A 13,578-nucleotide genomic window follows, 5' to 3' on the forward strand; every position below is an offset into this window, starting at 1 on the left:
CCTAATGACACCTTATATCTTAATTGCTAAGCAGATCTCAAATACAGGGTCAAAATGTCAGCAAAGCAAGGAAACTTTGAAACAAAGCGGCAACTTGGGTTATTTGGATTGAAAGAATTTATCTTAGGTTCTCCTCCATGAAACCAATCAGTCGCTAGGAGGTGCCACTGCTTGAAGTCTTAGCTATCCTAGAAAGTTGTTCTCCATACATTAATCTGCCCTTGGTCACATCTGTCTCTACGGTGCATGTATGTGCAAAAGCCACCCCTATGCTGTGGTTAAAGTAGGGGTGGAGCTGCAGGAAAAAATGCAGGGGTGTGTGACCAATATTTCCTGTCATAACCTCATGAGACCTTATTGAATAAATTTAACTATCTTTGGATCTCAGCTCTTATGAGCTGAGATTGTATGTAAGCTCTGGAGGAGAAAGATGTGATAGTGAGACAGAGGGATTCAAAAGGCTAATGTGCCAGACAAGTATGGACTTTTTGGGACAATTGCGTGTGAAGTGAATTTCCTAGGGATTCCATAGGGAGAAATTAATGCAAATCACTCCAGTCGTTATGCAAAACTACAGCCTTTTGAAGCTATACTCTGAGGAAAGTCTGTGTTGATTACATGTTACCAAAGGCCTCAGCTGAGGACACGGGTGAGGTCTCATGGACGGGCAGAGGAAACACTACAGAGATGTCCTTAAGAACACCTTGGTAAAGTGTAACATTGACACTGACACTTAGGAGAGGCAGGTGAAGAATCAAGTAACATGGAGGACCACCATCAAGAATGGTGCCCAACACTTTGAGATCAAGCATTGTCTCCATGAAGATCAGACAGCCTGATGAAAGGAGCATGCTCAGCCACACATGCCGGTGGAGATAGAGACCTCACATGAAGCCACTGCAAGAGAGTGTCCTTGCCAGAATTGGCCTAATTTCTCATCCTCATGCTTATCAGTTATAGGCGTCCAAGGGGAAATCTTACTCAATTCGAGGGATCCCAGAGAGACCAATGGCCAAGATCAAAGGCATGAGCTTTATAAAAAAAACAGCTGCTCTGCACAGCCTGGTTTCTGGTTCTTAAACTTATGAACATGTAACCATGAGAAATCCCAGATGTGGGTTTTGAAGTTGGAAAAAGAGTGATTCTGCTAAGCTTTTTAGCATGAGTAGTCTTTTCTAGTGTCATTAATGTGTTTTCTCTATAATGTTTTCACTTGGCATCTGCTTGCCTCAAAAGCTCTATGTAGTAGTAGCTTACAAGAGTGGGCATAGCCTTTGGAGACAAATCGAAGTATAGATGCTGATCTTGTAGCAAGTTTTGCTTGCTGGGAATATTACAATGTATGTAGGGAACTGTAGAGCCTTTAAAGATCCCCTGGTCACAATGGGGAGAAATATGGGGCTCAGCTGAAGAAATACGGCGGGCGGGAGGGATCACCATCGGGGAATATAGGTGCAGTTGCTCTTTGTGACACAGGATCCTACCCCTGGCTTGGAAGAGAAATGTTTTGCTTCTAGCTCCTCCTCTCCCTTGGCAGGGTTGGTAAGAATAATTCCCATCTATGTTATCTATAACCTGGGGGGGGGGGAGGGCCTCACAAGGGTGAGGGCTTTCTGGGGCTAGCAGCCATCTCTTACCCTGCGTTTGTACAGGGCAAAGCACACTGAGGGCTTGAAGCCCCTGAATGCTACTATAACACACACCTTGGGGGATATCTCCAGAACTTGCAGGCTCAGGCACCTGTGTGTCTGGGTGTTCCCCAATCCCTGCAGGCTCACCCCCCCAGATCTCTGCGGGTCCCCAATCTCTACCCCGGTATCTGTCCCCGAATTTCTGAAGGCTCAGCCGCAGTGCCTCTGAGGTTCCCCCAGTCCCTGCAGGCTCAGCCCCCAGTGTCTATGGGTCCCCACTTCCTGTAGGCTCAGCCCTCCCTGTCCGAGGACCCCAGTCTCTGTGGGCACAGCCCCCCCATGTCTTTAACGGACCCCACTCCTGCAGGCTCGCCCCCCGCGTCTATGGGGTCCCCACTTCCTGCAGGCGCTGCCCCCGTGTCTATAGGGGACTCCGCTCCCTGTAGGCTCAGCCCCCCCCCCATCTGTAGGGGTCCCCCAGTCCCTGGCTTGCAGGCTCGGCTCAGCTCCCTCCCGGAGTGGCGGGTTTGCCCGCAGCCACCGGAAGGGCTCGCTTGCCGCCCCGGCCAGCCCCATCTCCGGCTACAGCCGCGGGGCCGCTTCCCGGCCTGGGAGCCGCCGCCGCGCCCCGGAGCGAAGGGCGGCCGCGCGCGCAGCTCCCCTCAGCCTCGGCCGCCGCAGCTGCACAGCGAGCGCGTCACGTGGGCGGCGGCGGCGCAGCGCCGTGTCCCTTCCACCTGCCCCGAGCGGCGCGCGGGCCGGCCATGGGGCTGCGCCAGGGGCGGGATGCTCCGGCGCCTCCACTGGCCCGTCGGGCTGCAGGGGCGCCCCGGGGCTGCCGCGCTGCGGGCTGGGCGTAGAGGAGAGGCGGGTGAGCCCGGCCGATTCCCCCCCCGGCGAAGGGCAGGCGGCAGCGGGGACCCGCCATGGAGAAGGCGGCGGCCGCGGAGCTCCGGCAGGGCGCACTGGTGCCGCTCACCGCCATCTGCCTGGGTAAGTGCAGCGTCCTCCCCCCGCCGCTCTCCACCCCCCTGCCGAGCCGCAGCCGGGAGAGAAGGGCGCCAGTGCGGAGCCCGGGCAGCTGCGGGATGGACACACGCTGGGTGGATGCGGAGCCGGAGCGTGACGGGCACATGGGTGCCCTGGCCATGGGTGGCACTTTGGGCGCAGGTAGCCCTATGATAGCTGCGCACAGGCAGGGAGCCGTATGGGCACCCTGGTCATGGGCAGGCACCCAGCGCCCTGCCAGCCTGCCCTATGTGTGTTCTGGGCATTGAAAGACACGGAGACACCTTGGGCACTGGCAGAAAGCTCTGACTGCAGCTTGGGCATGGGCGCACACAGGGCACAGGTGGACACATGGCCGTGCATGCCCCTGGGGTGTGGGCAGACATGGATGAATGCCTTGGGTAGGGACAGGTAGACATGCTGATCGCAAATCGCTGCCAGACGCGCTGGGCACAGTGCTAGTGTCTGTACTTCGAGCAAGGAGACTGCAGACTGAAATGGGATCAGCTGTACCTGGTGTGGGGCATGACGTGTCTCCTGGAGCTTGGGCCAGGTTGGTGTGACTGCATTTGTTCTCAGTTGTGTTTTCTGTTTCTGCACAGATTTCTGTGACCCTGTTTTCAGTCTAGTTTGCAGTAGCTAGAGGTTATTTCTTGGAAGTTAGCAGTATAGTTACTGTGTAAGCAAGGTGGGTGGTTTGGGGCTTGTTTATGGTTTACAAATAAGTCAGCATGGTTTCCCTTAATAGCATTTTTTATTGTGTGTGTTCTGTGCTTTACAAAAATGCCACTACCAAGAAAAACGGAATATTCTTACAAAGGTTACTAATGCTGCTGCAACCACATAAACACATAACACTTTTTATAACCAATGTTAGGTGTTATTTATTTCAACATACCTCTATGTGTGCAAACTTCTTAACAAAATACATATATTTAATAGCTTAAAGGAAAAAGCTCATAACACATTATGAGTTTGATACTCTGTTGTTAGTGAAGCACACAGTGCAAAATCTCTGGCTCTATTCGAGTTTCTGTTTAAATACCAGTGGTTTATAACATCTCTATAACATAACTTCCTGTGTACTAAAACTTGGCACAGACATTGGAGCTTGTCAAGATGGCTAAATATAAAATTTGTATAACATTTACTAAGGTTTTAACTTTGCAATTCCTCTTGACTTCAAAACTATCACTGTAACATTACATAATGCTTAGAAAGTTTACCAATATTTGGATAATTGCCACTTTTTCATAATCCATACCCTGGTCTAACTCTTGTGAGACATGTTGAAGGTATCACTAATTCTGCAACAGTTACAGTCCTATCATCAGAGGTTCCTACCAACTACCACTGGGCTAGAGCTCTCATCTGGTTGACAGATTAAAAATAGCAGTAGTTTAATAGTAGTAGTAGTAGTTGACAGTTTCTCTTACTCCATCATCTTCTGTTTCCCTTCCTCTTTCCCTTCTGCCTGGAGCAACTGTTCTCATCTCTACTTCATAGCAAGTTTTAATTTCTGGGAATTCAAATGCAGAATACATAGTTACTTATTTTAGATGCTTTTGTGCATAGCTGGCTGCCAGTGCCCAAAATGCCTGTGTGTCCATTAATGTCCATAGCGCTGCCTGCCCATGCCCAGGTAACTGACCCTATGTTCTAAACTGTTTTGATACTTAGTTATCTTGACATATATTTGAACTATGATGTCCTATCAAAATAAATAGTATTTTTTTTAAAAAAAAGACCTTATTTGCTAATATAATAAACTAATACTAACTTCCAGGAATCCTTAATGGTAAATAATACTAATTGTAAAAATGCATTGTATAATTCTATCCACTCCCCATGGTATGTACTCAACAAACTAACTTGAGCTGCCATCCCTAATGCCCTGGCCACACTGCTATTTTTAATGCAGTAGCTGGTGCAGAGCTGGAATATGGATGTCCACCCCAGATGGGAGTCAATCACACCTCCTAGCTGCTGTGCAGACATCCCTAGGAATATCGCTTATAATGGATTCATTTTATGTTGAACCATAATTGACTTCTGTATCTTTGGTTTTGTACCAGAGGTGAAAAGTTTTTTGGCGTCAAAGCAGAAGTTGATAAGAGCTATTTTCCAATCCAAAGTCCTCATCTTGAAAGACAGAGCTCATTGGAAGCTGCAGATTTTTAGCACCTCAGAAGACTATGCCCTGAAGCAACAAAATAGCCTATACAATAAACTTATTGCATGCAATACAAGCCCACTTACTGTGGACTGGGAAAACTGTGACTCCTTGTTTTTTCCAGCTCCCCTTTTTCATCCCATGAGTCTATCGATCTTCCTATGCGCTATTTTCCTTGCAGTTTATCTTCTATACCCATACTTTTAAGGATTCCAGTGTTATGAGACCACTAGAAGCCAGTATAGGTGAGTGTTTTCTTCTAGGCCTCTAATGTTTGTGACAGCATGTAAGTTTGCACAGCTACAACCTAACTGAAGGCAGTTTGACTTAATGTGGTCCCTTCAGTAAGAAGGAAAGGGACATTGGAAGTTATGTACTGGTTGTGCATTTGGGAAAGGTAAAATAAAACTCAAACTACAGTTCAGTCCAAGGCCCTATTTATAATGATAGTTTAATTTGAAATGAAAGCAAAGCAGCTCAGAACTCTTGGTCTCAGCCACCAAAGTCCTTTCTAGCCTTCAACAAGCTGGGAAGATAGAGGACACACCCTTCCTTTGGGTAGCCTTTTCCAGAGACATAGGTCTTTGGCTAAGCCCTATCCAAGAGACTTCCTTCATAAAATTATTTGAATCCTCATTTTTCAAGCCCAGTTTAGGAGCGTTCTTTTATATAATCTCCAGCAAGCAGTCATGTGACACTAGGTCAGCTGAACCATCTCTGTGTTGAGCACTGTCTACAGATAACAACTCCCAGTGTAACTCAAGTCGTCATAGCTTAGATCTACTTACTGCAGGATCCATATTATACTAGTTTGATGGGAGAAGCTCTCCCATTGACTCCCCTTACTCATCTCATTCTGGAGTCAACGTCCAAGCGAGCCTTTAACAGGCCTTTACTAAATTGACCCTGGTGGATTGATCACGACAGTGTGATCCCGGTTGTAGTAGACTCAGAGACCGACCCTTACTGTTCAATCACTAAGGAGTCTGAGCTAAGTCTCTAAATCTGTCAGCTTTTTCCTGAGATTGGCATTGAGTCACCCTACAACTGAGTGGGCAGTGACTATCTTCAGTTTGTCTATTAGATTCTCTGTGCTTGTAGACTAGCTTTCTTATGAAAACATTTCATGAGAAGCAGAGAGGTACTCTGACCTGTGGAGACCAGGAAAATCTGAACAGAGTTGTGTGATGTGGATAGAAGAACTGATGAGTGGATGACACTGGCAGATCTGATTAGATAGGAATATGACCGAGTGAGAGCAAGCTGGGAAATACCAGACTAAGTGCCATACTCGAGCTGAGCATCAGTGAGCTTTAATAGATTACTACAGACTTGCCCTAAGATATACTTACCAACATATCACAGTACGCTAATGCTGTGTGATTATGTTATTAGTTTCACAGTATTACATATGTTACTGTACATTAATTATGTAATAAAATTTATGCTATTAATGCTATTAAAATACTTTGAAGATAATGTTAATGCTTAATAATACAAATCTGCAGCTCTATTTCTGACACAGAATACACAAACATTGTTATTCAGTTGCCCTCCTGCCCACATATTTTACTAAAATGTGCAATCCTTTTTAGATATTTAGAAAGCACTGAAGATCATTTTATTGCTTCAGAGCTTCGCTCTCCCTGTCACCAATATTCTCTCTTGGCTGTGTTCATCATAATATCACCAGCACAACAATTGCAGTTTTGTGTGGTTAGTCTTCTGTTAGGGTCCCTTTCTATCTTCAGTTGTTATGGATCTCTCCCTTGAGGTAGTCAATAGTCAGCTGAAATCAGTGAGGGTCTAGCTAGCTTTTGGACTTTTGATTACAAGGGTGAAAAGTGTTCTAATTAGTGTGATCAGTGGTGGTTTTTCAGTGTGAATTGCTGTCCACAAAAAACACCACTGTTTGATACAGGGTACTGAACTGCTCTGCTGCAGTGGTGACTGGATTTGAATTGGCAACTAAGGTATGTCTAGAATGCAGTTGGATACCTTCAGCAGGCCTAAGCTAGCTGGTTTGGGCTTGTGGGAGTCAGGCTGTGGGGCTTTTTCATTGGAGTGAAGACTTCGGAGTTTGGGCTGAGCCTGAGCTTGGTCCCCAAACATAGGATGCAGCCCAAGCCCTGAAGTCTTCACTGTAATGAAATGGGCCAATCTTGTTTTTTTATTTGCAGTGTAGACCTATGCTTAGCAGCATGTCCCATTGGCTGGCCTTTGCAGTACCCTTTGTTAAGTATTTAATATTTCTGTTATGCTTGTTTTAATTGTTTTGTAAGCTCTTTTGACCAAGGGCTATTTTTTTCTTCTGTGTTTGTACAGTTCCTGGCACAGTATGGCCCTCCTCCAAGTCTAAGACCGCTAGATTCTGTTGCAGTACAAATAATAGTTGGGTGCAGCATCCCAAGTGGCTGTCTGAGAAGGAGACAAGTCCTGTTCTTCATGTTGTTTTTATTACACTTTTGTCAATAAATCCTTTTATCATAAAAGCTTTATGATTGGTTTTATTTTCCAAAGTTCTTCAAAGTGGGCATTCAGAAGGGATATTGTTGAAGAAAGTTTGAGAATTTTCTGATCATATCTATTTTTCAGTGTTTCTAATGCACCTGTCACTATAGTGTCTGGGCATTGTATGTGGGTTATAGAAAACTGTCCCAAAGGGTAGTCAGGACTAGTGAAACCCCCTTATTAATGAAGCAGGTGCCTCATTTACTGTAATGTCAGTCTGTTGCTGTACCCTTTGCTACATTTAATTAATGTCTTTAGTGAATCGCTATTTCTCATCCTGTATTCTGAAACATTTTCTGGTGAAGTGAGACTTTGAAAAATGAAGATCGGTTGGGGAGTAATTTGCAGTGGGATAGCGGCAGGTATCTCCATATCTCTCATGATTAGCACTCATCTCTTTTTTGTTATACCTCTATAATGGCATTGAATAAATGGTGTGTTGGCTTTGGCAAAATCTTCTACAGAGTGACATTTGTTGGTAAGGAATAAACTTTGCTTTAAATAGGGGGGCCAAACTTTAAAATAGTATCATAATAATTAATTTCCAACATTGAAACGGGTGAAATGGTCAACTGTTGTTATGCATGTTTTTAGTGTAATAAATAACCTATAGAAGATAACTTAAAAGTAGATTGGCAATTGATTCTCTTCATAGAGTAGTTGACAGACATCTAACTTCTTGTTTTCTGGATATCAGAAGAATAGTAAATTATGCGAATTCTCAGTATAGATAAACAAAGTTCTTGTTTGAAGAATGCAGCACAAGTATCACTGCAAAGGCTTAGAAAAATTGATAGCTAACTGCTACCTCATGCCAATTAACTCTATAATGAATGCTATTTTTTGTATCTTACACAGTGAATCTCTTCCTAACTGGGAAAATAGAAAGTGCTGTTACCTCATTAGGTAAGAGATGTTTATCTTATTTCCTCCAAGCATTTGCGGTTCTTCCTATTTTGATGATGTTGCCATTCCCCCCATCCAGATAATGCTGTTGCTGAAACTGGATGACTCAGAGAAAAAGTTTAACAATGTATTGTTAGAAAGTTCTTGTTTGAAAAGTTTAAATCTCTAGATGAGTATAATACTTCACCAAAATAGACATTGCTTTCCTAGACAAAACTTTAAGCTTGAGATTGTTTGCAAATACACATTAAGATTTTTTCCCCTGAAAATATCAGTGAGAGAAACTACATTTTATTGTACCAACTTCTGCTGGTCGTATGGACAAACGTTTGAGTTTCACAGAGAGCTCTTCTTCAGGTCTGGGGAAGGTAACCATAGTGTTCAAACTAAATATAAGGTTAAACACTCCTGTGTCCCATATTGTAGGTAGCCTCAATGCTCTGATCCAGCAAGAGAAGTTGGTCCAGTATTACCTCACAAGGGGAGCTGACAGACATGACAGGCCTCTGGGCAAAGTGCGGGGGGGGGGGGGGGGGGAGAGGGAGGGGAGGAGACTCTGCATTCCTGAAAGGGGCTGGACCTTGGGCAGAAGGGGCAGGTTAATAGCGCCACTTGGAGTGTGCTTCACTCCCCCCCCCCCCCCCCCACTCTCAGAACCACCTGGAGCACGCTGTGCAGTAGTGATTTAAAAGGCCAAAAGCTCCGGCCACCGCTGCTGTTCCTCCCATAGCAGCAGCAACTGGAAGCCCTGGGCCCTTCTGAATCACTGGGTTAGTGGTCCAGTACCGCACCCACCTTATCTCTTCTTATATCCTGGGATTAACACAGGTACATCGACACTGCATTGAACAATGTTATGTTTTTGTAGAAAATGGGAAGCCATGAAACTCACGTATGTACAGGAGGCCCCCGACTTGCGACGTGATTGGTTCGGGGGGGGGGAAGTGTCACAAGTCGGGGGCGTCGTAACTGGAACCTGCATTTACAATAGGCACCGTGCGCCGTTGTAAATGCGGGCCGAGGACGTAAGTCGGGGGTTTCCAGCCCCTTCCGCACTTACAAAAATGGTTGTAAGTGCGGGGGGGTCGGAACTTGGGTGGTCTCAAGTCGGGGGCCTCCTGTATTTACATTCTCTGAAAATACAAGAAGATCTAGAAATGCTAAGTGGGGGGCCTCTAAGCAAACTTTATTCAGTTTTGTGCAAGATGGGTATGTGTCTGACCAGCATCACAGCTAGGTAATACGTTAAATCCTGTATACCGTGCTTGTGTGGCCAGGAAACTAGACAACTGTATTCTCGAGTGTTTCACTTGTGGCTTCAGACTACTTGTAATGAATCCACGTATTCACACAGTGTACATAGTTTAACACTGATCCATTGATTCTCTTAATTTCCATGGAAGATTCCAGATTTCTGATGTTTTCTCCAGGCCTCCTGAGCAGCTGCCTGAATCTCTTGGTGAGCAGGAAGGCTTAATGGGAAGTGAATATGACTGGAGCAACCTGAGACCAAAGAGAATACAAGTGTATGTGGTGAAGCATTTTTCCCTGCATTCTGATCATGAGGTGCTTTTAGGGTACAGAGACTTCTGGTCACTGGACCCAAAATGGAAACTGCAGCTGTGAAGATGCAGCTCCTGTCATCCCATCTGTTGAGAAGCTGGACAGGTCACAACAGCCCCCCATGGAAAAAGGCTCATCCTGAAAGAGCCATCAGCCTCAGAGCTCCAGCTGCCCTGGCTTCTAAATGAACCTTGGACCTCTTCTCCAGAGGGATAGGGATTAGCTAACCACAGTTATAAACACCCTCTCTCCTGACTTCCAGGCTTGTACAGCTCATTAGAGATTTAACAGGTGATGTAGGCGCTAAGTATTTAGTTATTACTGGGTCTGAAAAAAATTGAGACCAGTTGTGTTCAAAATAGAGATGTAATACTGTAGCTGATTAACCGATTAGCAAAAGTTTATAGATTAATGCTATAGACTACACGCATTTCCTCCTTACCCCCAACCAGTAAATTTTTTGCTTTTAAAGTGTATTAGGAGCTGGAGCAGACATCCCCGCTCAGTCCTGGCTTGTGCCAGGTCCAGGAGCTCAGACTGTTCCCTCTCCCACCTCACCCCCACCCCGGACAGGTGCTGCTGCCACCCCACACTGCTGCCTCTGATACAAAGGCAGCAGCAGGTGGCAACAGTCAGCCAGTCCATGAGGGGAGCTGGTTTATAAACTGGCTTCCCTTGTGGACCAGCTCCCACCTGGCGCCCCACACTGCTGCCTCTGATACAGAGGCAATAGCATGGAGATCCTTGAGAATGGGGCTGGATTTCACTGGCTGCTGGCCCTGCCCCTGGGTACTATAAAATAGTCAAGTAACCAATAAGAATGCATGAGGTTAATCGACTATTCAATTAACTGATATTTAACATCCCTAGTTCAAAAGTTTTGTTATGAGCCATAGGTTTATGTTTTATGCTTGAGCTGCAAATAATACTTTCTCATTATTGATATAATATTCTAGTCAATAGCAATATTCAGGGCTCGCCAAGCGGCGGCGAGCCCTGCTCGCCAGCCGGATGGTTCGGCATGCTGCGCATGCGCAGACCGCGCTGCGCAGCTGTGCCGGCTTGTAATCTACTCGCCATGTGCGAGTAGATTACACTAATTGTCGAGCCCTGGCAATATTATTACTTATATCTATTATTATGAGTAACACTGAATCCTAATAAGGGCCAGGGCCCCATTTTAAGAGAAACTATTCAGACTCATAGATATGTATAATCCCAGCTCAAAAATGTTATAATCAAAATCTAAATAAAACATAATAAGTGAATGTGACAAACTATAGGAGAGAGAGAGTAGGAGGGAGAATGAAGTATCCAGAAGATAACATAATAAGCTAGTTTTTGCACAATTTAATGCTTTCAGAACAGAACTGGAGCTTGGAAGGCAGTTGTGAGTGCAATGGGAGAAGGTAGTTTCCCTTTGACATACCAGCAGAAATGTGGGTAGTTTACAAAACTATTTAAAAATATTTTTGGAACAAAAATATTGAGCTCTAGTCAGTATTCTGCCTGAATGATTGTTTGGCTTTTGTTCTGTATCCATTACTGTATACTGTATGTGAGGTCACAACTTATTTCATTCAGAATTGCACTGCTTCTTGTTGATTTAGTTTAATTGAAAAGGTCTTGGCATTATCATTTTAAAAATGCTATTTCTGGTTAGAAGTTGGAAGCGGTAGATGGGTTTTGTTTTATGAGGAATGTTGAGATACTGTAGCTCATAGAAGTTTCAGGGTTTGGCTCAGCCTTGGTGTTGTTGGCTTCTGGCCATGCAACTGGAATGGTGGAAATTTAACCCAGAGGGGCATTATAGTGGAGTAAGTCACCTGCAACCACTTCTGTGCTTGGGGTTTGTGGGGAAGGGAGAGTGGGTCAGTATAGCTCTAAAAATTATGTTCATGGTGAAGGAGGGGCACAGCCAGGTTCCTGGAGTATTTGAGAGTTCATTCTCTGCCAGATTTATGTTAAAAATTGCCCTTCCATGGCTGAACCCCCAGTATAAGCTCATTTTGTAAACACTGTCTTCCCATGGGATTGAATTTCTCTTCTGGTTCAGTTGCTTTTGCTGAGCCAGAGGTTGCAGTTTGTGTCTTACCTCTAATAATGTGGATGGATTAATTCACTCCATGTATAATAGTGATCATAAACATAAGGGGAAACTGATGGGTGCATGGTACTATGCATTGCAATCTTCCTCATGAATATTTGGTAACAGGGAAAGTACTCTAACACAGTTTATCTGGCCAGCAGACCGTGTGTCTGTTTACATTCAGTTTGATCAGTGTAAGCCTCCACTAGGGATTTGATTCAGTATTCCATATAGAGGACATTATTAGGATGCATTTCTGTTTGAGAGAAGCTCTCTGACCTCAGATCACTCATGTCAAGATTTGCATAGAATATTTGTATACAGTTTTTTAAAAAGGGATACAAACATAAAAGATTAAGTATTGTTGTCCTAAATATTGATTTTGCTTTTAAATACAGCATTTCTGAAAATAATGTAGCGTTATCTAGGGCCTACAATTCTCTGTGATGTACTGTTCTGCGTGGCTAATCTTAAAGGCAGGAAATGTAGGCTGTTCTTGGCTTTTAATAAACTCTGTTCTCATTCTTGTTCGGAATTTGCTTAAAAGATTGATCCTCCTCCCATCCTCCCAGGAGCACATGGCGCTGGGCTGCGGGGAGAGCAGAGGAGGTTTCTCACACTCCCCCATCCCCAGGCCAATCAGGGCCTGGGGTCAGAAGAGCTGCGTGAAGCTTCCTTCACTCTGCCCCAGCCCTGCGAGGAGCCCGCGGCATTTCAAAGTGCCACGTGCTCCTCGTAGGGCGGGAGGAGGCTTCCCACGCTCCCCTGCCCCCAGGCCCTGATTGTCCTGTGGATGGGGGAGCGTGCCAAGCCTCTTCCAGGGCATGGGTGCCGAGTGGGAAGGGGAGGCAAAGGGGCTCCGCCACCACCAGACCTGGGGTGATGGTCTGGGGGTGGGGTAGCCCCACTCTTCCCATTTAGGCCCCACCTCTTCCGTGGTGGTCCGGGGCTACTTCAAAAATTTTTGAAGTGTCCCCTGGGCAAAAATTATTGCCCACCCCTGCACTAAAGTAAACTTTACACACTGTCACACACTAAAGTAAACTTTAAAAACCATTATTTCCTGATTTCAGATGCTGTGTTTAGACTTCAGTGATCTTTGTAACAAGTCCTATAAATACACACATTAATAACCACATCTCCATCAATCTGTTGCTGATTGCTAGAAACCATTTGTATAATTCTTAAATACCAGTTATTATTAATGGACATTTTGTCTTTGTATGGACTGCATGATTGAGTCTAAATTTATTGACATCACAATCCCTTCCAAATCACAATGTTTTAATTATGGAACTGAACAAGTGGCATACGAGGTAGTTTGTTGTACTGCTACGCTATGGTGCCTTTTTTTCCTCTTCACATTAGTATCCCTCTCACTCTGTCTTCTACTCTCTGCCCTTAACTCCTGAGTGGCAGCTTTTTAGGTTATCACTCTAAGGGTGAAAGCACAGTGAGCTTAGTTTTGAACTAAACTAGGGCTGTCAAGTGATTAACAAAATCACAATTAATCATTCAATTAATTCCAGCTGCTAAACAGTAGAATACCAATTGAAATGTAATAAAATGTTTTGATGTTTTCTACATTTTCAAATATATTGATTTCAATTACAACACATAATACAAAATGTATGAACACAGAAAACATCACAGAATCTAGAAATGTAGAATTATGTACAAAAATACCTGCATTCAAA

The 13,578-nt window shown here is 44.8% G+C and overlaps 1 protein-coding gene across 2 annotated transcripts in view; it reads left to right on the forward strand.

The window, feature by feature from the left end:
* LRP3 (LDL receptor related protein 3) overlaps window positions 1–13,578 on the forward strand; it is a 91,251-nt gene that overhangs the window by 46,148 nt on the left and 31,525 nt on the right. Inside the window, exons 1-2 of one of the 2 annotated variants that reach the window (XM_075940107.2) lie at window positions 2,278–2,624; window positions 8,182–8,229. In XM_075940107.2, the coding sequence (XP_075796222.1) occupies window positions 2,558–2,624; window positions 8,182–8,229 (115 nt within the window). In that variant the 5' untranslated portion in view covers window positions 2,278–2,557. Of the gene's footprint in view, window positions 1–2,277; window positions 2,625–8,181; window positions 8,230–13,578 lie in introns of those variants that run through there. The other variant, XM_014569490.4, reaches the window with a different exon arrangement.

Source organism: Pelodiscus sinensis, chromosome 12 (genome assembly GCF_052426305.1).
Source record: "Pelodiscus sinensis isolate ZL-2025 chromosome 12, ASM5242630v1, whole genome shotgun sequence".
Classification (NCBI taxonomy): Eukaryota; Metazoa; Chordata; order Testudines; family Trionychidae; genus Pelodiscus; species Pelodiscus sinensis.